Genomic DNA, 25407 nt, shown 5'->3' with positions numbered 1-25407 from the left:
GCCAAACAAAAGCAGGCCAGCTCACAGCAGGGTGCCTGGCGGATTCCGCTCGGGTAGGCGAGGACCAGAGACAGGGGAACTACTGCGGGGCGGGCCAAAGGGAGGGCAGTGCTGTGGCCTGGGACAGATTAACGGGATCCTGGCGTGGCGGGGGAGCCATTAGGCAGTTGGTTCTGTAGCCACTTCTCTCAGAGAAGGATGGGCAGATTACATAAAGATGGAGGGGTGGAAGGGTGGGCTAGTGGATGGAGTCACTTGGTGGGAAGGGAAGAAGGTGGACAGGGATAGACATAACAGCAGCAGGCAGATTATTGAACGAGGCGTGGAAGGGCAGATGGACACACAGTTGGATGTGACAGATAGATGGCAAGTGGGACCGCTGGACAAATGGATGAACAAACTAATATGCCCTTGAGTGCTCTAAGAAAGGGCCAAACAGAACCACAGGAACCACAGATTTGGGCATACAGTTGTAGCAAGTCACAGGAGTCAGCTTTGCATTCATTTTTCATGGTGACAGCATTTTTCCTGAGGGACCAGAGTCCCCATCCCCACCTTCTCTAGGGTCACCATGTGCCCAGAGCAAGCGGCTTAAGCCTAGCCCAAAGTATGACCAACTCAAAGTAGTGTTCCCAGAGTTCTCCAGGCTTGTCCCAAAACACTGGTAGGAGGAGACTGGCAGTGGAGCACAGAGCACCTGACTTCTGAATACAATAAGTCCTGTGGCCAAAAATATCCTGAGCCCACAGCTAGTAGGCTCCTGCTTGCACAGCCCAAGCTATGTGCATACACTTCATACCTGCCATGAGCATAGACATAGACACCCTCTTAAAGGCCAATTGTCCAAAGTTCCTCTCTGCCCTTTTACAGTTGATGCCTGGTATATAGCACAGGTTCTGCTCTTAGTTTAGGCATTCCCTGACATGGGCTAAGAGCTGCAAAACCAGATCTGTTCAGGGGCTTTTATAGGTATTGTAGTCACCTACCATGAATCAGTAAAGTGAAAAACATCAGAATTCAATAAAGTGAAAACCGCTGCTTTGCAATCCTTGCTTCAAACAATTTCTATAGAATATGATGCTAGAGTGGTGACATATTTATCAAGAACTTAACAACTCTGGTACAGGTCTTCATTAGAGACATTTTTTATTAATTTCTCCTTTTATTTTTTTTTTAGGAGAACACAAATATGGCATTGTATAGGCTTATCTAAGCATGTTATGCTTATTAACTCACTTAAAACCTCATAATAATCCAGTGAGGAAGGTACTACTATTTTACAGATTAGGAAAACAGAAGTTAAATTAACATTAAGGTGACACAACCAATAAGTGATAGGGTCAGGTTTTGAACATAGATATTCAGACTCCAGAATATAGGCTTTTCTAGGTGCTCTACTGCCTCTCTAACTGGGAATTTAATAGGTTACATAGTAAAAATGAGGCAATGAATACTAAGTCTCTCTCCCTCCAAAGGCTGTCAATCTTCCTGCCCAGAGGAAATCACAGTTAACAGTTTCCTTCTGGAAAAATGCAAGGTATACATAAAAGCAAGTATCTAAATACATAAATTGTATACCTAGCTCTAGCTTTTATAACAGAAATAGAAGCATTTTATATCACTGCTACCAACTCCTTGTCTTAACAGATACTTGAATTGTTTTCCATATCAAAAGATATAAATCTATTTAATTTTAAGAGCTGCTAAGTAATCCATTCTAAAGAAGTAATATAATTTAATTCATTCACCCTCAAGATTTAGTTTATTGTTATTTTCTTTTATAAATAATGCTACCACAAGCATTTATATATTTACTGTCTTTCCTCATCCACACAGGTTTATTTCAGAATGATAAGGATGAAGGAGAATTTTTGCTTACATTTAAAAATTTAATACACATTGCTAACTTACTGTGCAAAGTGGTTATATGAATTTATAAATGACTGATTCTGAAATTTCATATTTACTAAGTGACATTTATCTTTATAAAATTCTAAGCATTGGTAGAAAGGGAGTTTTTGCTTTCTAATTACAATTAGGTAGTGTCCAAAGTTAGTTTCTTCATATGTTCTTTAACAATACCCTCAGATAGAAGGGGTAATTTTAAAATTCTTGTCACAGTTTCTTGGATAGTATGTGCCATATAATAAAGTATACTCAGAATTTCGAACTAGAAAAAGTCTGGCAATGCTCTTTATTGATTAACAATTATGTACCTCCCTCCCTCTCTTTTTGCTTTGGCTTCCAGGATGCTCAAAAGTATATTTCATGTTGAATCATATCAGTATTAGCCAATAAAAAAGCATCCCTATTTCATATTAAGTTAGTTTTCTATTTTAAAAACCTAATAGCATCTTACACTGTGAACCTCTCAAATCTATTTTGGAAGTAGATGAATAAAATTTAAGTGATATTAAAATTTTAAAAAAGATCAGGCAACACAGGCAAGATAAGAGGCAAAGAGAGAAAAATGGGCATAACTTTCATTCCCTTCCTGTTTGAAGTGTGTATGACAATTAACTATTATTGTTCTTCAGAATCCTCCTTAGAAGATAACAAAATAGGAAAATCCATCCTCATCTAGTCTTTCCTTCTTTGCAAATGAACAACAAAAATTTGAATTTCAGGACAGAAAGGGAACTGGGAGACTATTTAAGCTAACCCAGCATTTTATAAATGAGGAAACTGAGGCCCAGTGAGATGAGATGACTTACCTGAGGCCACAGCTCTAGGAAAAGACAGAGGCAGGACTAGAACGCAGGTAGCTGGAGATCCAGGCAAAGGTGCTCCCTCACTGTGTAACACGCAACTCAGACGACTTGGGGTGGTAGAAAGGAGGAAGAGAAGGTGACCCCACAGCCCCTAGCAACAACAACAACAAAAAAAGGACTTAGGCACTCATAAATAATTAAGCAATTAGCTGCTGCAGCTACTCCTCTACCCCCCTCCCCTCCAGCATCCAGTCACCAAGGCAACTTGGGCAGGGTGCCTGCTGGTTGCCTAGTAACAGTGTGGTCTGCTCCCCTGACATGCTCCCTAGGCATCAAAGGATTTGAGAGCTGAGAAGAGCCTGAGACAGGGATCACTATTCCAGAACCTTCATTTTCTAAATGGGGAAATGGAGGCTCAGAGAAGCCGAGTAACCTGCCGAAGGTCACACAGCTACTCAGAGGCACAATCATTTTCAGTTGCTTTCCATTGCACTAGGGCTGCCTTGGGAATGCTGCACATGGAGGAGAGGAGAGCTCTCCACCATTCCTAGAAGAATAAGAAAGAGTAAGCAAGCAAGCAAGCAAGCAAGAGACAGAGACCTTGAGCTCTCATATGCAATTAGCAGGAGCTGGTAATCCCATCAGCTCAACTTTCACCATCACCATGGCAACATGGGTGAGGTGGGTGCTTGTTGCCTAGTAACAAGTGGTCCTCTCTCTTACACTCACATCCTGCTCCCTGGGAGTCACAGGAACAGCAGAATGTTGTAGCTGGAAGGGAATGCAAAGGTTTCTAACTCAGGCTCTCTTAGACCAAGGAAGAAATCGAGTTTCACTCAGGCTTTCTTAGACCAAGGAAGAAATCGAGTTTCTGACACACTGTAGAGAAATCATACTGTCACAGACCCACTACCGGTAGGGGCTCATTGTTGCCCAGCCAGACTCTCCTGAATTCCCTTCATATATTGCTGCATCACAGCTTTGTGGGAAGGGAAACAACTCAATAAAGTTAAAATGGGGTCTAGGGAAAAGAAAAGGAATGGCTAGTCCCAGCAATCTTTCTACCCTTACCCAGATGGTGGCAATGCTGCGCAAAAGGCCTGCACACAGTAGGTGTACACAGGAGGCACTATACCCAGTAGTCAGACACAGGGCCTCTAACATCAGAAAACCTGGGTCAATGACCAGCTTGCCCCAAACCTGACAAGCTGCTTATCCCCCTAAACCTCAGTTTCCATGTCTGAGAAATGGGCAACAATAGTTCTTAACTCTTGAGTTGTAATTGGATTAAATAAAGCATGAGTTCAGTGCCTGGTATGTGTGTTAGGCATTCATTTATTGTACATTCAGTAAATATTTGCTACTTGTCTGCTATGCAAATGTCACTGTTCCTAGGTTCTTAAGATTCATTAATGAGCAATACAGACAAAGGAAATCCCTGTCTCAGAGAGCTTCCTCTCCAGTGGAGTGATATATACAATATATAATTTAAATGTTTGTTGAATGGGTGGAAGAACTCACTGGCAATGTGCTGTGTTTATGTTATTGGACTCCTTCTCTAAGACTGAGAAGTTTCCTGTGTACAGGATGTGAAGCTATAAATACGCAGGCTGTTTTGTATGTGGGAACTCTGTTTTCCTTTCTTTTAAAAACTCAGAAGAAAAAGGCAGGCAGTAGCCATTAGATGGCAGACCTCAGTTTCCCTAGGTATAGGGCACAGACCCTGACTGAAGCCTCCAGCAAAGTCAAATGCTGCATCAGGTCAGATCTAAGGTGATAGCATGGAGTCGTGGGGAGACTTGGAACTCCTCTAGGACATTGGAGGTGTTGGGGGGGGTAGATTCCTCAGCTGGATCAAGGAGCATAACAAGAGCCCCCTCAAAGGGCTGCATCGAGGCATGAATGAGAAAGTAAGTAAAGCACCATGTAAGCTACACATAGTGAAAACTCAAATAATGTTACTTATCCAGAATCTAAGAGACCTGTGAAGGCCTGATTTAGGGTTGCAAATGGAATGAAGAAGGGTAAAGGAAATAGCATTTGTTAATCACTTATAATGAGAAAACTCAGGACTCCTAGCCCTAACCCTGGAAAAATGACACAAAAATTCATATGTCACACAACCCATACCCATAACTATCAGTCAGTCACAGTGCCCTCCTGCACCCCTGGTTGGTCTTTCATCTTTATTTCCACTGGTACCACCCACTCCAGGTGCTTTCTCCTGAATTCCAGTCAAGGACAACTCTCCTAACCAGTCTCCTGGCTTCCAACATCTGCCTCTCCAACCCCCTGACAGACAGCAGCCTGAGCAATTATCTCCAAACCCCAACTCCATCACACCTAAAGTCCATTACAGGTTCCTAATACTCTTGGGATAAAGCTCAAATGCTTGACAGAGGCTACCAAAGCTCAGCATCTTCTAGATCCTTCCTGCTTCTCCAACCATATGACAGTACAATCTCCTTCCTCGAAGTCCCTCTGTGGGGTGAGGCATCTGCACAAACCCTTCCCTCTCCTGAACTCTAGTCCTTCTGTTCTGCAAGGCTGGCTCTTTCTACTCAGGCCTACTGGCAAGATAGTCCTCCCCTTCCTGATCTCCTCCTTGGCAGAGGTCACACGTGACAGCTATCTCCCATAGCAGACTATCTGACCAAGAGGAACAGGACTGCACACCTCCAAGCCCCTGCAGCTCGGCACCTGGTCACCACCAGGATGGCACAAAGGTTTGTAAAATAAGTGAATCCGGTATGCAACCGCAATTATTGAAAGGAATAGCCTATGAATTCATCTTCCAATTTCTAGTCTTTCTCTTCTATCATTCTATCCTTTGCAACTATGGTATAGTACTCTTTCTAAAAAGCTCCTTTTTCCTGCTACTTTTTTGCTCCAAAGTCCTAAATGGCTGCCTGTCCCTCATAGATTGATACCTGAAATCTCCAGTGTAGCACTGGGAATCCTCCTCATCCAAATAAATTCCTTTGCAAATATATGTTCAAATATATTTAGGTAGCTATATGTATATATACCTATATTCTATATACTTAGAAATACACACACACATGCACACATACATATATGTTTAGGAATACCAAGCTTCCAAATTCCAAGTTCCTAGTACTCTTGGTATGTCTTCAGCTCTCCCCACATCATGAACACTGAAGAGGAGGCCTGTTGTTCTCTCCTGGGTCCCCAGCTACTAGTGTAGTGTCGAGCACATGGAAGATTAACATCACTGACTTGATGCACCCTTACTCCCAGGGGGTAAACAACTGTAACAACTGTGTACACTCATACTGTCACACTTTTGCCCAAGACTTTTTTTTTTTCCTGCACATTCAAACTCTCTAGCCATCCTGGACAAGTGTTATTGCAGGAGATTAGCCACCAAGTACATGCTTGAAAGTGCAGGAGATTGAAAGTGACCCAGAGCCACACCTGAGCACACAGCCATGCTACTTTCTCTTGCCCTGACAAAGGAACCTTTTAAAATAACTGATTTCATCTGGTTGAGAAAGATGTCATAAGTATTTGGTTATGTGGCCACTTTAAGAAGTCAGATGAAAGAACAGGATTTTGCTGGTGGGAGGAACAATGATTCATACAGTTAACACTTACTATTGAACACTTACTTTGGTACCAAAGCTTTTCTCCATTATGTGCAGTAAAAATCTTTATCAAATAGTCCTTATTAATGCTCCCCCAGGCCAATGCATAGACCAGAGTTGTGAGTAACTGCATAGATCAGAAACTGGGCCTGAAGAAGAAGGCTGGCAAGTCTTAGTAATCTAATCTTCACAGTTCTTAGAGAGGGAAAGATGGACAACAGAGAGGTAACATGACCAACGGAATGTCCAAAATGTGTGTTTGCACCCACACTTAACTGCTGCTTGATGTGTCCACACAATGGTGGTTGCTTCTTTGTGACAGTTCTTGGTGGCAAGAGCCCAACATGTTCTAGGCTGTATGAACACAGGTATGTTCTCTTCTGGACTTTTTGGACATTTAAAGAAAGAAGAAAGGGGGACCAACCATCCCCCTTTCACATAACCACAAGTTTGCTTGAGACTTTTCGGACTTGAGCATTGTCAGTCCCAGAAAACCCATGCTGTCACTGGGCAGACTGTAGGGCAGACCATTGTGGTGGATGATACTGGGAATGCGGGTGATGCTGGGAGCTTGGGCTCACCACTTGGCTTCTGCTTCCCCTGGAGGCACTCACTATAAAGTCAGCCTGCAGTGCTTACTGAGCGGGATAAGTCAGGACTGAGCTGGTTTCTTCTTTATAGCTAAGAAGCTACTTTAGGGATAAGATTTTGGTTTTCTGCTGTCAGTTATAACTCAGACATCATTTGGGGGAATATCCTGCCAGACAGTCTGAGGAGAATACTGTGATTTCAACTATTTTGAACCTTAATTAATCACTGCTTACAGCATAAGAAATCCTAATGCAGAAAATAGTAACTTGCTCAGCAAAATACTAGGGTGTGAATCCTGTTACAAAAGGACCACCTGCATCTTATTTCACATTAGCCTAAGCTCCTTGAGGTGGGAAGCTTGCTTGCTTCTGTGGGTCCTCACTGGTTATTATAAAGACTGTTTATATAGTGAATACTCACCAAATGTCTGAATAAGGAATCTCTCTATGTTTAAAACATTCACAAAAGTGTATACTGCAGTCCTTTATAAGTCATTTATTCTTAAGAACTGAGTGTTCTAAAATTTGAGAAGCCATTATCACTTGATAGTAATTAGAAAAGGAAAATAAAGCAATTTTTGAAACGAAGCCACATTATTTGTTCTCCAAAAACATGTAATTGCATAAAATTTTCAGAACTAGAGCTACTATGCAAATCGTGCATTAGGAATCATGACGATATTTTCCAACAGTGTTTTAGCCCAAAAAACTTCAGCAGTTACTTCTACTATCAGTAGGAATACAGAGTTATACTGTCAATATTTTTATTCCTTTCCTGATGGTTTTCATTTGCTACATATTATGCATATAATTTCAAATTGCATATTATAGTATTTCTTTAAATGTTTTTGTTTTGAGGCTACCAGAAGGTGGGGGACGGGGGAGACAAAAGAGCGTGCCCAATAGACTATGGTGGAGGATTACTGGAGTTTAAGCTGTGAGCATGATGGGAAAACATACATCTGTAGAGGTGTGAGTCTACGTGGATCTACTAATCCTAGATGGTTTATCCAGCCTCCATTCTAAGAGCCCAACCCTATGAGGCATCTTTCACATCAATTAAGAGCATAAAGCTAGATCACCCTGGGAAGGGTCTGCATCACGAGGTATGACCGGGAATGCCCAGGAAAGCTGAGGATTGATGCATAATCTTATTCCCGATTTATACATCACGAGGTATGACCGGGAACCCCGGAGGGGCCGTTGATTGATGTATAACGAAGGACCCCAGAAGCTGGTCATTGGAATGCCTTATTGATAAGACTGAAATCCTGGCCGGAAGAGTCAGGGCTGTTCTACATACCAAACTATCAGCAGATGCACAGTTCCACCTTTTGCCCAGCTTCTAATTCTCCCTTTCTTTTTCACTTAATCACATGATTAATGCTGTTTGATTAGTCTACCAACAAAAAGGCTAGGATTTTGCTCTTCGGCAGCATCCTGAATTATGTAGCCTGTGCCATGACTCCCGTTTCTTTGGTCAGTGTGGTGTTGCCCGATGCAACAAGTCTATACCTTTAAAATTTATAGAGTGTTGTAAACCAACATTACTTCAATAAACATAAGTAAAAGCAAACTAAAATAAGATCAGAAAAAACGCTTCTTAGTTTTTGTAATAAAATAGTATCTTTTTCTAAGTAGCAAACTCTACACACATATAGGTCATACTAGGTGTTACAAAATGTGGTCTCTAATGGGGGTTATGACAAACACAAACAACCAGATCACTTTGTTTTTGCTTTGTGTGTTACAAATATTTACTGTGATTGACAATGATCTTAGAGAGCTCCAAAAAATATTTGTCCTTTCAAAACTTTCTAGAGCCCTTAGAGCTATACTCTGAAATACCCTAATTTTGAGTCGATTGTCTATCATTTCTAAGATACCCAAGGGCCATGTATTCTGGTCATATTACACTACAATATTTTATATTACATGCGACATAATTTTGTCAATAAAATACAATACCATCTTTTTCATATTTTGCAAAAGCATAGTTAATGATGCAAATAATTTCCTATCTTTCATTCCAAGAGAAAAATCATTAATAAAACCATATTCCTCACAAGAATCAAAATTCAACAATAAGAAGGGACAAATCATCCATAAAAGCAATATAAATTACCAGTGAAGAAACAAGTCTAATGATTATAATGTCCAGATGGTAATGAGTAACTGAATCATTCTTTGTCAAATCAAATAGCCTCTTAATAAGTTGTTGCATCATCTCTGTTGATTTAATTTAACTGGAAGATATCAGAAAATCATTATGACCTGCAAAAAAAAAACTTCATTTCCTATGCTTATTAGCATTTTGCCTGTGAATCCTCTTTTTTGAAGGTGAAGTTACCCCCCACATGCCCTTTATGTTTCTTTGCCAGAAAAGCAGCCCATGTTTGTAAAATAGCCCAAACTGGAATTAAATTATTATAATTAAAAAATAGAAATCCCAATATGTGGTCAAATCTTTAATCAAAGAAAAAGTTCAGATACTTGTTTTACCAGACAAGCGGGTAAATACAAGTTGTCATGGAAACAAAACACATTCAAATTATGCAAGGAATGAAGTTTTTCATCTAACTAGGTGTTATCGCCTCTAAATGGGGAGAAATTGTTGTAGCTGAAATCCATTATATTTCTTTCAAATTGCATTAAAAACAATCATTTCCTCTATTTTATAAAGTAATACACAGAAACAGGAGCTTCACTCTCATAAAAGGGAGAATTAAAATTACTTGCAAAAGAATTGGTGCGTAAATAAAAAGACATAAAATGAAAATGAATCCTATGATATAAATCTATTGATGCATAGTGAAGGGGTGGGAAATGGAAATCAGATAATACCTCCTTCATCTACAATGGGACACATTTCTCTTCAGTAGCATTAGTGACTATTTTTTAAAGCATGACATAGGCCAGAACAGTTCTCTCTAGAACTTGGGTGATTTGTTAATGGTGCAGTGTCACCACCACTGATTACAGCAGAGGCCCTTGTTATTCTACAGACTCCAAGGATGACACAGATGAAAAATGATGCTCTATTGAACAAGCATTAATGCAACAATTAGGAAACACATAGCATAGGCCAGTTTTGAGGGGGAGGGATTTATACAACAGAAGGCACATGAAGTCATATCTACCTAAGAGATACCCTAAAATCTTTTTTGTAATAAAGCAATCCTACAGGATTACCACTCGAAAAAAAAAATTTTTTTTTTCTTGTTTCTCAGCCTTGATTACTGAGGTCTCAATTTCTTGTCTAAGACTTATGATGAGGATAATTCAAATGAAACTGCCAACAGACAAAGAACACTTAAAACTCAATAATGAACAAATAAAGGACCTTCTTGTAAAATGGGCAAAAACCTGAACATGCATCTTACCAAAGAAAATATACAGATGGCAAATAAGCATATGAAAAGATGCTTAATATCACATATCACATTAAATTAAAATTAAAACAATGAGTTACCACTATACACATATTAGAGTGGCCAAAACCCAAAGCAATGACAACACCAAATACTGACAAGGCTATAGAGAAAGAAGAACTTTCAGTAACTGCTGGTAGATATCCAAAATGATATAGACACTCTAGGAGACAATTTGGCAATTTCTCACAAAACTAAATATACTTTTACAATACTATCCAGAAATCATACTTCTTGATATTTACCCAAAGGAGTAAAAAACATGTTCACAGAGAAATCTGTACACAAATGCTTATAACAATTTATTTATAACTGCCAACATCTGAAATCAACCAACATGTCCTATGAAGGTGGATGAATACATAGTCCATGGGACATTCATTAATGGAATATTATTCAGTGATTAAAAAAAAAAGAACTATCAAGACATAAAAAGAGATGAGGACCTTTAACTCTAAATGTAATTGAAAAGTAAATCTGTAAAAGCTACATTCCATATACTACAGGTATATGACAGGGAAAATCAAAACTTTAGAATCAAAACAGTAAAAGGATAAGTGATTGCCAGAGCTTCAGATTTTAGGGGAGATGAATAAAGCAAAGGAATGTTTAGGGATATAAAACTATTCTGTATGATATCTGAATGGTGGCTATATGCCATTGTACATTTGTCAAAAAACATACAATGTACACCAAGAGTGAAGGCTAATGTAAATTACAGGCTTTGGGTGGAAATGATGTGCCAACGTAGGTCCATCAATTGTGAAATACATCATTTTGGTGGGTAATTTTGATAATAGAAGCTGTGCCTCTGTGGTATCAGTGAGCATACTGCACATTCTGCTCAATTATACCATGAACCTAAAAGTGTCCTAAATCATTATTCTTTCAAAAGTCAACAATAGTTACCATTTTTTTTTTGTTTAATTATATTCCACATATTAACCCTATGAGGTGGGTATGATTATTATCCCCATTTTATAAGCTAGCAGCTCAAAATGGCTAACTAACATTTCCAGAATTACAGAGAGTTCAACTCAAGTCTGCCTGGTTCAAAGCCTTGCTCCTAATGTTTGCAACCTCTCCTCTTGAAGTCAAGTTTTCCCTCCCTGAAGGCATCTCTATCATCTGAAAAATGAAGCCGGTCACTGAATTTAGAAGTATCCAAATGATGCCCCTACTAATTGCAAAAGCACATGGTGGAGAAAAGTATGAACAAAGCATAAAAGGTGCCTATAAAATAAACAATATGAGGCCTGGTAAACATCAGAGTTAAAAGAGAAGTTAGAAACAGCAGTCATAGTGTCCTTGTATTATTTCTCAGTGATTATGGAATCCAAGGAGATTTTGCTCACTTCTTTTTTTCCTGGCTCTCAAACTCTTCTCCATGGCAGGTGGAAGTACAGAGATGGAAGTGTGAGATGAGTACCATGTTCATGGACACAGTACAAGAGACAAGGTAGAAGTGGAAAAACACAGTACAAAATTGGAAAAGAAGGAAGCAACAAGAGTGTCAGTTGCATGACAACAAAAATGAAGAGGCAAGAAAAGAAACTAAAGAATAACAACAGACAACTATCAATGTTTAAATAAAAGCCATGTTTTCAATAGGCTTCTGTTTTACTGGCTTATTGGGAATGTTTAATTCCATATTGGATGGTAGAATGGTGACAAAGCTCTAATTCACCCCCTGTCCTACATTCAAGGAATGTCTCATTGAAATCCACTTGGGGATCACACCAGAGACTGCTACTTCATCTTCCTTTATTGTCTCTGTACAATATTGAGTTGATGGGACAGCTAGAAAGTTCTTAGCTTTGCCCCTTCACAAGTTGTCTCCAAGGAGGCAGATGGATTTCTTGGCCCTCCAGCCTGGGAAGTTTCCTTGAAATCAAGAAAAACCCTACAATTCCTATCATTCTTTTTTAAATATTCAAATCAGACTGGCAACTCTTCATTTGTTTTCTTTTTAAGATTTATTTATTTTTATACATATAAGAACTGGAGTACAGGCCAGAGGTGCGGAGGGTGGGAAAGATAAGAGTATTCACCAGAGACAGAATGGGGAGCAGAACAAACAGATCTACTGAAATACACTGCTGAGGAGAACATCAGGCAGGTCAGGAGAGGTCTGGCTTCTCTGGCCAGGGATTGAACTCATGCAGCAGTGGCTTTGCATAGATTCATGGTGCCACACTTTAACCTGTAGTGCCATCAGGGAGGACCTCAGACTAGCAATTTTTAATCCAGCGCCTTAGACCACTTGGCCACGCTACCCCTTCAGACTAGCAATTCTTATGTAGGAAGAGTGATAGCAGGCTTAGCACTTTCTATTTCTAAATATTTTGGATATGTTTCAAATTAGACTAGTACCCAACAAATATATAGTGCTTTCAGACATAGGTTAATTTAAAAAATAAGCGTTGAACAGATAAGTTCAGGGATGTTTATGTAACAAGAAGCAAATACCTTTCCTGTTTTGCTTACACAAGCTTCTGTGATACCAACTACATTGTGCTGTGTGCCATATACCATGAAAGTTGGCTACCCATGAACATATAGAGAACAGGAAGAAACTTAAGTTTGTGTAAATCTTAATTGGAAGAATTGTATGTGTATATGTCTCTCTGTGTGTTTTAAGCAAAATATAAACCCAAGATCAATAAAGAGCCACAGTTTTAGCTATCTCATGTAAAAATTAAAACAGCCATCAGAAGGCGAGAATTTGCCTTCCATACAGTTGAATCATCTTTTTTAAAGTGAGAATATATAAATCTACATGTTCAAGAATCATGAACTTCAACCACACACAAAAAAGAAAGAAAATCATACCAAAGCAGAGCAAAATAAGAAAAAAGACAAATTCTGAACAGAAAAGCAAAAAAGATGAACATAGTGGAGCTATGTCTTAAAGTACTTCAAACTAGGAAAAATGTTCAACCTAGACTTACATATCCATGAAATATCTTTTCAGAAATAATGGAAGAAAAGTTTGCTGTGGTAAGATGAAACAGACATGATTTTCTCAATTATTTCCACCACATACATTAAAAACCTGAAATTTATTATATAAAACAAGCACAAGACAATTTGAAAGGTGACATACCAGTTTGGGAATTTAGGTGGTGAGTTTTCTATTTTCCTAATAAATCCTAGACTTGTTGCTGGAGAAACTGGCAATCTGAACATTGGCAATCAACCAACCAACCAAAAACCCAAAGAAACGTCTCCCTGTTCTAACCAAAGCATAAAAAAAAAGTAGCCTAGCAACTTTGCATAGGAGGACAGAATCAAAGCATACTATACTAATGTAAACATTAAATTTTAAAAATCTGAATATCTTAATTGAAAGTTAGGTGTTATTAGATAAAACAGCAAACACAATATAATAATAATGCTGTCTACAAGACATATACTTTAAATATAAAGAGAAAATGAAATCACTTTAAAGTGAAAGAATAGTGTCTATGTTTCTTTCTGGGGATTTTCAATTCAACAAATTACAAAAATTTTCAATTCAACAAATATTTAGTGAGCAGGAATATATGAGGAAAAGCAATTAAAGTACAAAACAAAATTATGAAAATTTATTCAAAATCATATAGTGATGCAACATACAAAAACATGTGTGTACACACCCTGAAATGTCAGGCTTATGTTATAAGCAAGTTAGAAGTCGCACTGATCCTCAAGCTTGATATGAGGTTTGTGACCTACCATAAAATATTTTTTTTAAAGACTTATTTATTTATTCATACAGAACTGGGGTACAGGCCAGAGGTGCGGAGGGTGAGACGATTCACCAGAGACAGAGTGGGGAGCAGAACAGGCAGATCTATGAAGTACACTGCTGAGGGGAGCAGCGGGCGAGTCGGGAGAAGTCTGCCTTGCCATGTGGTCGCCTCCGGGGCAGGTGGGAATTGAACTCATGCGGAGGTGGCTTTAGTTTTTTAGTGCAGTGCTTTAACCCGCTGCGCCACCAAGGAGGGCCCATAAAATATTTTTTAAATAAAAAAGAGAAAAAGTTACACTGTGCTACTTCTATTCAACAGAAAGCTCAAATGACTATCTTAATGACCAAATAAGTAAATTTAAAAGCAAAATACTATCAAGAATGAAGAGGCTCAATTAATATGGAGTCAGTTCACCAAAAGGCTTTAACAATTCTAAATATTTTTGCTTCTAGTGGCATATCTCCAAAATACATGAAGCAAAAATTGTTAGAAGTGCACACAGAAATCTACAAATCCACAGTTATAATCAAGAGATTTCAATATTCCTCTGATGATAAAAAGGTAAACAGAAAATCATTAACAATTTGACATGATTGACTTTGTAAAACATTCTACCCAGCAACCAAACTTTGCACAATTGAAGAGGAATGTTTAGTAAGGTAAGCCATCATATGGATCATAAATGAGTCTCAATAGTTTTAATAGAATTCAACTCATACAATTATGTCTTCTGACATAATGGAAATTAATAAGAGCAAGAGCGGTAAGAATCCCCAAATATTTATAAATTAAGTAACACATTTTCATATAACCCATGGATTAAAAAAAATGAATCAAAGTGAAATTAGAAATATTTTTAAATAAATGGCCAAGTATGGCCCTTCCTGGTGGCGCAGCGGGTTAAAGCACAGCACTAAGAAGCAAAAAGCCACTTCCGCATGAGGTGGATTCCCGCCTGCCCCGGAGGCGACCACATGGCGCGGCAGACCTCTCCTGACCCGCCTGCTGCTCCCCTCAGCAGTGTACTTCGTAGATCTGCCTGTTCTGCTCCCCACTCTGTCTCTGGTGAAGCCTCTCGCCACCCCTGAGCCTCTGGCCTGTACCCCAGTTCTGTATGTACAAATAAATAAATCTTTAAAAAATAAATAAATAAATAAATGGCCAAGTATAACAATACACATCAGATTTGTGGGATATTGCTAAAACAATATTGAAGGGGAAGTTCATTATCCAAATGCCTTAATAACAGCCTCAAATAAATAAACTCAGCTTCCATGTTAAGAAAGCAGAAGCCAGACACACTGGACTCAAATTTAGTTAAAGAAAGGATGCTATAAAAGTCAGAGCTGCAATAAATTAAACAGAAAAATAGAGAAAATCAATATATATCTTAATATGGTTCTCTGGATAAAAACATTTTTTTCAAATGTATTTCAACAATCACTATAATTCATCATTTAACAAACTAAAAAGGTAAATCCATATTATCATCTCAATAGATGTAGAAAAGTACTTTTCAAAAACTAACATTCATTCCCGATTTAAAAAACTTAAACAAGGGGTAGAAAGCAATTTCCTCATTTACATGAGCTACAAACCCTACAGCTAATATCACACTTATAGTGAAACAATGAATGCTTTCCTTTTATGTGCTTTTATAGCTCAAAGAGATCCACTCTCATCACTTCTATTCAACATTGTACTAGAGGTTCTACCCAGTACAATTAGGGAAGCAACAGAAAACATTTTAATTAGAAAAGAACTAACTTTATTAACAGACATGATCATCTACATAGAAAATCTGATAACTTACCCCAAAAAAAGCTATCAGAACTAAAAAAATGAGTTTAGCAAAATTTCATATCTAAGATTAAAAAAAAAGTCAATTATATTTTTATACACTAAGAATGAATAATTGGAAATGAAAGATGTTTGAATGTGATTGATAATACAGTCATGGGTCACTTAATGATGAGAATATGCTCTAAGACATATATCATTATGTAATTTTGTCACTATGTGAAAATCAAACAGTGTAGTCACACTAGTCCAGGTTGTACAGGCTACCACACAGCCAGGTTATATGCTACAACCTACTGGGAGTACAACAATATAAGTCCACCATTGACCAAAACATTGTTAAGCGACACATTTCCATAGCAACAAAAAATATGAAATGCTTATAGATAAATCTAACAAAATATGTATGAGAACTGTACAGTGATAACTACCAAAGAGTGCTGAGGCAACTTTAAAAAGACACAAATCAATGGAGAGGATATTTGTTCTTGTGTAGGTAGATGACTGGAGGATCAGCATTCTCACAAGAAGAGACAGGAAACATCAGTGAAGGTAGGAAAACTTTAACAAAACTTTGTTTGGAATGTCACTAGATCATTGCAAACCTAAGAGTTGACCCAAGAGGGGAAGAGAAGCTATAATACAGAGCCATTTTATTTTTATATTTTGATCACTGAAGAGTTCTTCCCTGTACTGGGACCTCAATATCCAGGGACAGCACTAGAGAGGGGAGTGCAGACAATCAGGTCTTTCCTCTATAGAGAACAATAGGATATTGGAGATCTGCAATCACAGCAGGACAGACAGAGCAGACACAGCAGACAGAGCAGACAAAGGCTGGCAAGGTTGTAACTTGTTAAAAATCAATTAAGGATAAAAATTAAAGCAAAATTTAATAATTGGATAACATCAAATTAAAATTAAAGCAAAATTTAATAATTGGATAACATCAAATTATAACAAAGGAGGACGTTATCAGCAGAACAGAGACAGCCTACTGAACAGAAGATATTTGCATGGCATACATCTAGTAAAGGGTTAGTAGACAGATAACTAAAGAACTCAACAACAACAAAACCCCCAAAAGACCCTAATCCAATGGACTGAAGATCTGAATAGACACTGCTCCACTGAAGACATGCAGAGGACCAACAGACAAGTGAAAAAAGGATCATCATCATTTAATGTTTAGGGAAATGCAAATCAAAACCCCATTGAGCTATCCTCTGTGAGAATGGCTTACATCAAAAGGACTAGTGACAACAGGTGTTGGGAAGGGTGTGGAGAAAAAGAAACCCTCACACACATTAGTGGGGCTGTAAATTAGTTCAACTATTTTGGAAAACCAGTATGTAGCTTCCTCAAAAAACTAAGCATAAAACTACCATATTATCCAGCAATCCTACTTCTGGGTATCTAGCTGAAGAATGTGGAGTCATTAAAGAGTTACACATGGCAAAATGTTTGTGCAGTATTATTTACCTTAGCTAAGATAATAACCTAAGAGTTCACTGTTAAGATGACTGAATAAAGAAGGTGTGTTATATAAACACAATGGACTACTACTCAGCTTTTTGAAAAGATGATATTTGTAGTAAAATGAAAGGAACTTGGAGGGATTATGTGAAGCAAAAATCAGAAGAAGACAAACAAATATTGGATGATTTCACCTATCTGTGCAATATAAGGAATCAAAGCAGATGAAGGAATAAAACAGATAAAAATAAACCAGTTGATAATCAGACCAACGTTACCAGAAGGCAAAAAGGGTGGTGTGTGGGAGCAAAGGTGGAAGGGGTCTAATGGGTGGTAGGTTTTTTTGAGTAAATTTTTAAAAGGAAGATAAGTGACCTTAAAAAAGATAGGAAGGTATGGCAGATAAGCACATGAAAAGCTACTTAACAAGAATTGTTATTTCCAACCTAGTAGAAATTCTAATCTCAGTCAAACTATTGATTAAATTCTATTCCCAGCCATACTATTAAAATAACATATAAAGGGCTCTCCCTGGTGGCACAATAGGTAAAGATGCAGCACTGCAAGCTAGCCAAAACTGCAGCCAATTCAGTATGAGTTCAATTCCCACCCGGGAGGTGACCCACATGGCGTGGCAGACGCTACTGACACACCCACTGCTCCCCTCAGCAGTGTACTTCATTGATTAGCTTATTCTGCTCCCCACTCTGTCACTGCTGATCCTCTCACTGCCTCTATACCTCTGGAATGTACCCCAGTTCTGTATGCATAAATAAATAAATCTTTTTAAAAAATAACATGTAAAATCTCTTATTAAAGTTTATCTGCAAAGCTTCTTTTTCAGGAGGCTACTGATGTATGTAAACATGAAATGAAAGAATAAAACAAGAGAAATATGTGGGTTCCGGGTGGTGTGACAGGAAGTGAAGAGACCAGTGAAGGGAAGTGAAGGGAAGCACCAAGGCAACAGCTGTGTAAACCACTGTCTAAACTAGAGAGAAACAAGAGAATGAAAGTTCCAGGAGAAGTTAGATAATAAAGGTTCCAGGAGAAAACACAGTAGTTTGGATGATGAATTTGGCTACATTGAGTAGAACTATATGGTTCTAGCAGAAAGTCTGAAGTCAAATGAGTGATTGACACATGACTTGGAAAAATCACTAGTTTTAGGAAAAAGAAAGTTAAACAATTTACAAAACGCAGTTATAGGGTTCAGCTGTGAATTATGCTGTGCGTGGAACTGTACAACCCCACACGTCACTGATGTGCCAAGTCGACTTTAATGTATACTCAATAAACTGGGTCTTGTGCCTTAGAAAGTGGAGGGTGGAAGGGTTTCTGAGAAATGGGGCCTTTTAAACAACGTGTCTGTGACAGTGAAATTAGATTTCCTAAAAAAAAAAAAAAAAAGCCAAAATTCTATCTTTTATGTCAACAACCCGTTTCACCATCAAAATTTGGCTACCCTGGGCCATCCCTGGTGGCACAGCAGGTTAAAGCATAAAAGCATAGCACTAAGAAGCTAAAGCCACTTCAGCATGAGTTCGATCCCCGCCCCGGAGGTGACCCACATGGTGCAACAGACCTCTCTTGACCCGCCTGCTGCTCCCCCCAGCAGTGTACTTCGTTGATCTGCCTGTTCTGTTCCCCACTCTGTCTCTGGTGAAGCCTCTCACTGCCTGCACCTTTGGCCTGTACCCCAATTCTGTATGCATAAGTAAATAAATCTTTATAAAAAAAATTTGTCTACCCTGTCTTTAAGAGTAAAACTGCATTTTTATTTCTATAGATGCTTTCCACAACAATGGAAAAATTCTGGCCGATGAAAGTACGTTTATGTCATCTAAATCAGAGCTCAATGCAAAGCCTGGCAGAGGAAGAATTTACATCTGTAGGAGGTGGCTGTATATAAAAGGTGGGTATTTGGAAGAATTAAACTTTCATATTTCATTATATGAATGTCACTGTAAAACAGGAAATAGCAGATGCCAGCCTAATGATGTATCTTATGGGCTTTAGTTCTCTAGAGCATTTTATAAGGACATGCTAAAAGTCTGTATCTTAGGAAGTATAGACTCTGTAAGTCTCTTGAATAAAAGGTAGCAATAATCAATGCTTTATTTGACTTTTGAGAAAAGAAGGAAGAGAAGTGGAGGAGATTATAGCAGTGGCAACCTGAGAAGTGGAGGAGATTATAGCAGTGGCAACCTGATACATGGCCTCCTTGCAATTATCCACACACATAAGAGGACACTGAAGAACATCTTGTTCCTATCATCTTAGGTGCTCCTCTACCCTCCTTGTCCCCAGAGCTGCACAGAATCTTTAAAAAGCAAAATTTAGGATGCCAGTATGACTTAACCACTAGAGGGAGTTTAAACATGTATTAAAGAGAACAGAAAAGAGTAGAGGGGCTCCATTAAAAGTAGCCCCCCCCCCCCTTGGAGCAATGGCTGTAATTCTTCAAAAATAAAAAAATTATAGAGATAACAACAAGGTTTTAAGTGATGATAACATGTTAGTGTCGATTCTTGCATCTTTTCAATAATGGAACTGACCCCTTTTCAGGTGATTAAAATATTGACTGTACCAGTGTTTTCTCTCAATGCTGTATCAGGTGATGCAAGCCCATGATATTGACAGGGTTTCCCTCAATATGTACTAGTTGATGCAGCTCTGTATGTATTAAGCATTCAGATTCTGAGGCAGCTTTACCACTTTGTGCTGTATGACCCTATACTATGTAATTAACTGCTCTAATTAACATAGGACTCAAGGTTCTTCATGTGTAAAATGGGGCGCTGGGCTTTGTAGGAGTAAACTAGGTCTAGACAAAACACCTTGTGCATTACAAGATCTAAAAGATAATACTAGTGAAAAGACACTGCACTACAAAGATGACTGAATAGATGTTTCTTAATTTTTCTTCTCAAGTTCGCTTTACCATCAAAGCATGTAAACATGAAGCACGGGGAGGGCATGACTTACTTCTGTGGCCAGCCCCAGGGAGGTGTGCAAATATTCCTACCTTAAAGACCCACATTTATTCAGAATTCCATGTTGCTTTCTGGGCCCCTATCCTCCTTTTAAATAAGGTCACTTGCAAAAGTCAGAGACATGACCTGACTTTAACATGAAAAAAATTTTTAATTCTATAATTTAGGACATTTGCAGAGTTGTACAATTATCACCACTACACTAATCACCATTTCCCCCAAACAAAACCAGTAAGCAGCAGCACTCAGCTTATTGCATGGAGCAACCTCTACACTGATAAAGAAATGGGGGTCGTGGAGCAGGCTACATCATGCAGGAAGCTGCTGAAGAGCAAGATCCTGGCCTTTTTATTGATACACGTCATACAGCATTAGTCATATGGGGAAGCAGAAAAAGAGAGGGAGAAGTAGAAGAAGCAGGGACAGGGTGGAACTGTATTTCTCATCTGCTGATAGCCTGGTATGTACATCAAGCCCTGACTCCTGTCAGGATTTCAATCTTATCAATAAGGCGTTTCACTGATCAGCTTCTGGGGTCCTTTGTTATATACCAGTCAATGGCCCCTCGCGGCGTTCCTGATCATACCTCCTGATGTATACCCTTCCTAGGGTGATCTAGCTTTATGCTCTTAATTGATGTGAAAGGTACTTTGTAGGATTGGGCTCCTATGACCAAGCCATTCTGATCTTGCTTTACGAATACAAAAATGTAGGTAATAAAATGAAGGCTGGATAAGCCACCTATCATTAGCAGACCCACACTCACTCTTCAGTCCTCTCTTGTCTCCTAAGACCTGCCAATTAATAGTCTACTATCTCTGTGTATTTGCCTGTTTGGTCACTTTATGTTAATGAATCATGCAAGATGTGGCCTTTGGTTTTTGGCTTTTTTCACTCAGCATATATTCAAAGTTCATCTGTGATATTGTGTATCAGTATTTCATTTTTTTTTAATAAATAACATTCCATTGCATGAATAGATAGCATTTTTTTCATTCATTTATCCACTGATGGACATTTGAATTGTTTCCTCCTTTTGGCTATTATGAAACTGTTACTACTTTTGCATACATCTTTCTGTGAACCAGTTTTCATTGGGTGTTTATCCAGGAGTGGAATTGCTGAATCAGAAGGTAACTCTCTCCCTTTAACTTTTTGTGGACTGTCAACCCATTTTCCAAGCAGCTGCTTCACTCTACATTCCCACCAGCATAGTATGAGGGTTCCAATTCCTCCACATCATCACCAGTATTTGTTTCTGTCTGTCTTTTATATAATAGCTGAATGATAATGTACTGCAATCTGGAACTGCCCTGGTATGATGGCACATTCTGAAGAAGCAAGGGACTTGATAAGGAAGCACTAAGATCACATTACTTTTTCTTAAAAGCAAGGCACATTGGCTATTGAGAGTCAGAAATCTGATTTCTAGAAAGCAGTTATATTTCTAGACCATCCTGCCAGGCTAAGTTGGGATAAGAATAAAAAGTCAATCAAACATGGTAAGACAAGGCATTTACAGCCAGGTAGTAGCAACCATGATGAGCTATTGTATTATATACCACGTGAGTACACATCCATGCTACACTGTAGAATGGAGCTCATTTAATACAATCAAAATGTTCCCACTGGAAGATGACTGAGCAGGAGCCTGAGGACTGGACAGAAGAGACTGGTCAAAAGGCTCCAAAGGGTCTTGATTACTTCTGTTAGTGTGTCTACCAGTCCTTCCCAGCAGTCTGGTACTCCACTACCATCCACATGAAGACAAAGAAATGATACTGCTGATTTGAAGGGGAAATTCCAATTTTTATATCTATGCACACACAAAAAAATCTGGTTATAAAAAAAATGGAAATTGTTCTTATAGGGGAAATTAATACTAATGGAACTGTTTTTGCTTTAAGATGCAGACACTCAATTCAGTGTCTAAGAAACTATTTTAAATTCTTGTCTGAAGCGTCCTAGAAACAGTAAATGGAAAATAAGTTGATTCTGGCAATGAAATGTTAATAGTTTTTCCTAAAGTATTAATCTACTAAACAAATGTTACGAATGAAAGAAGCAGGCATATAAATGCTGTGAGAGTCATGATTTATACACTTTCTATTGCTGTTTCTGCTATTTGATTCTAAGCAAATGACTAAACCAACTCTCAAATGCCAAAATGAAGCATATTGAGCCATAAAGAAAAATAAAAGAGAGATCTAAAGTATAAAAGACTAATTAATACTTCTTTTGTGCCCTTTTCTGAAGAATAAATCTCACCCCATTTTGGAATTCTATAACTCATTTTCTCATATACAAAGTGAACTTCAGACCCAAGGACACTCAGAAATCACTTGGTCCAATGTCCCATATTTTAATGGGAACAAGTATTCCAAGTATTTGGCCAATAAGATTTCAAATAAATGGGAAAAGTTCTGACCTGGGAAAGAGATGACCTGGATTCTTCTGCTACCTACCAAGTTATTAATGAGTATCTCTGTTTATAAAACTGACTGGATGGTTTTTAAAAAACTCCCCTCCCTGAAAGGGGTTAAAATTCTGCAAACATGAGCAGTTGTAGGTTTTTGTTTGTTTGTTTTTAGGAATTCGATTACTCTTTGCAGCTATGATAAGGAGGCAATATGTATAGTAGTTACCAGTGTGGGTGCTAGAGTAAGACTCTCTACCTATAACTCCCACTCACATTTACTTGTGGTGAAAACATCAACAAATAACCTGTTGGCCTCATCTATAAGATGAAGATTTTAATATTACTACACATGGCCCTTACAATGACCAAATGAAATCACACGTGAAGTTTCAGCACAGTGCTGGCACATAGCAACACTCAATAAATGGGGGTTACCATGAATATCATCCTGGAGGAACCATCTTTGTGCTTTCAAGGTAGATGGCATCTTTGTGCTTTCAAGGTAGATGCCTCCTAAGAACTAAGGTCCACACCATGACCAGATCTCATTCTCTGTGGCTAGGTATGTGTCTTTAAAATGTATATATAAAACCATTTTTCTACAACCTCCTTCCTGATAGTGGTGGCAAAGACATGTAGGACTTCTAAAAAGTTCTTCAGAGGGGGCCTACTTAGATGACAGGAACACTTAGTTCTTGCCCGCTTTTCCTTCTAGAATACAGAAACAAATGGCTGGGTGATTAGCAGCCTACCATGATAAGGAGGGTAAGACTAAAAGACTTTCAAGAGATTTAATACTTGGCAACTACTGATTGCCAGGCTTGTTTCAAAAATCAGAAAAAATAAACTTACCTACATTCTTAAGCTCCTATTATCAAAAAGCAATTGTGAACCAAAATGCCCTCTAAATCTATTTCTTTCTTCTGTTAAAAGTTATTTGAAGGGGCCCTCCCTGGTGGCGCAGCGGGTTAAAGCACTGCACTAAGAAGCTTAAGCCACTTCCGCATGAGTTCGATTCCCGCCCGCCCAGAGGTGACCACATGGTGTGGCAGACCTCTCCTGACCCACCCGCTGCTCCCCTCAGCAGTGTACTTCGTCGATCTGCCTATTCTGCTCCCCACTCTGTCTCTGATGAAGCCTCTCACCCTCCGCATCTCTGGCCTGTACCCCAGTTCTGTACGAATAAATAAATAAATCTTTAAAAAAAAAAAAGTTATTTGAAGATCTGGTTGGCCAGTTACTTGCCTCTGGCCACTTAGGGGTTCTAAGTCAGGCCCTCACTGGCCTTCACTTATTTTTTTACAAAATGTCCAAGCTGCCTTTGCTATTCAGTGATGGTCTATGGATCAGCAGTGTTAGTATCACCTAAGAACCTGTAAGAAATGCCATATCTTTGGTTCCATCCCAGACCTACTGAATCATACTTTGTTTATAAACTGGATCCCACCGATTTCTGTACACATTAAAATCAGAGGTTCTCAAATAGACTTCCAGGCTCTGCTCCTGCATCCCCCTTAAACACTACTGGCAAAATAATCTTCCTGCAGCATAAGCCTCCTCACTTCCCTCAAAGATCTCCAAGGGCTGCTGACAGCGGACACCTAACAATCAAGGCCTTCTATGATGGTCCTGGAAATGACCACAAGAGTGTGTGCCATGCACATAGCAGGTGAGCAATAATGTTCTCAATTAAAGAAAAAAGTGAGTGTAGCTGAGAAACAACACATTCCTTAACTCTGGCCTTTCCATGCAAGGTATTGGGGATAGTGGGACATAACAGCAGACATGGTCCCTTGCCTTCGCAGGGCTTTAGAGATTAGTCGGAAAGCCATGGTTTTAAGAAGAAAGAAAAACATGTAAAGGTAAGTTAGACATGCTAAGGAGGAAACGAATGGACAGCAATATAGAGTATGGCTGCAGGTCAGAAAGGGTGACATAAGGATAGAAAGTCTGCAGCAGGAGACCAGGCAGAAAGAACAGTGCGAGCAAAGTCCTTCATTTGGGGTGTTGCAGGATTAGAACAGGGACTGCTCTTGCAGACTTCCCCGGAAAGTAGATTTCCTGGGAGGTGGGTGGCATGGGATTCACCTTCCAAGTCATTTAAAAGAAGATACTGAATCTCTTTCCCCTTCACTGGTACTCGGTGAAGCGGACAGCAGGGTACATGGCAGAGTTGCAGTTGGGTCCAGCCCTGGAAATCACACCCAGTGAGAGGCAAATCCCAGTTCCACCATTGACTGGCTCTCAACTCCCTTCACCTGCAAGTCTCTGCTTCCTCAGGTATAGACTGTGGTAAGAAGTAACTTTGTAGTTACGGGAACGGGGAGGGAGATACCTCTGTAAAGCTCCCCAGAAAGCTGCCAGAAAGCTGCCACCCGCGTCAGTGCTCACCTGCATATTAGCGGTTACACGATTATCATGATGATGATTGCTGTCCATTATTATTAGCTTGCCGGCAAAAGCTCATCCCCGAGATTCCGGTGCCCCTGAGGCCTCCCGACCCTACCATGCCCGACTACCTCTCCCCCCGACCCCGGGCGTACAGCCGCCGTGACCCCAGCGTGGGCGCTGAACGCCACCGCCGGACCCCCGTTACCTGGGGCCAACCGCGACTTGTCGCCACCTGGTGTCCTGGGCCCAGC

General features: G+C 39.2%; 2 protein-coding genes across 3 annotated transcripts in view; one reads left to right on the top strand and one right to left on the bottom strand.

The window, feature by feature from the left end:
* Window positions 1-25406, bottom strand: part of EIF4E3 (eukaryotic translation initiation factor 4E family member 3) — an 85186-nt gene extending 59780 nt beyond the window's left edge. For both annotated transcript variants that reach the window (XM_012720462.1, XM_012720461.1), the window contains exons 1-2: window positions 25362-25406; window positions 2715-2862 (exon numbers count right to left, since the gene is read on the bottom strand). The gene's annotated coding sequence lies outside the window, so the exon portion shown is untranslated. The remainder of the gene's footprint in view (window positions 1-2714; window positions 2863-25361) is intronic.
* The window catches only part of GPR27 (G protein-coupled receptor 27), a 29297-nt gene that overhangs the window by 959 nt on the left and 2931 nt on the right, over window positions 1-25407 (top strand). The window contains exons 2-3 of the mRNA XM_004676551.2: window positions 24313-24412; window positions 25214-25391. Coding sequence (XP_004676608.1) covers window positions 24313-24412; window positions 25214-25391 — 278 coding nt within the window. The remainder of the gene's footprint in view (window positions 1-24312; window positions 24413-25213; window positions 25392-25407) is intronic.

The sequence above is a fragment of the Condylura cristata genome, unplaced genomic scaffold (genome assembly GCF_000260355.1).
Source record: "Condylura cristata isolate star-nosed mole 26May11 unplaced genomic scaffold, ConCri1.0 scaffold00004, whole genome shotgun sequence".
NCBI classification, from domain to species: Eukaryota; Metazoa; Chordata; class Mammalia; order Eulipotyphla; family Talpidae; genus Condylura; species Condylura cristata.
This window is presented reverse-complemented; position numbering and strand designations above follow the sequence as displayed.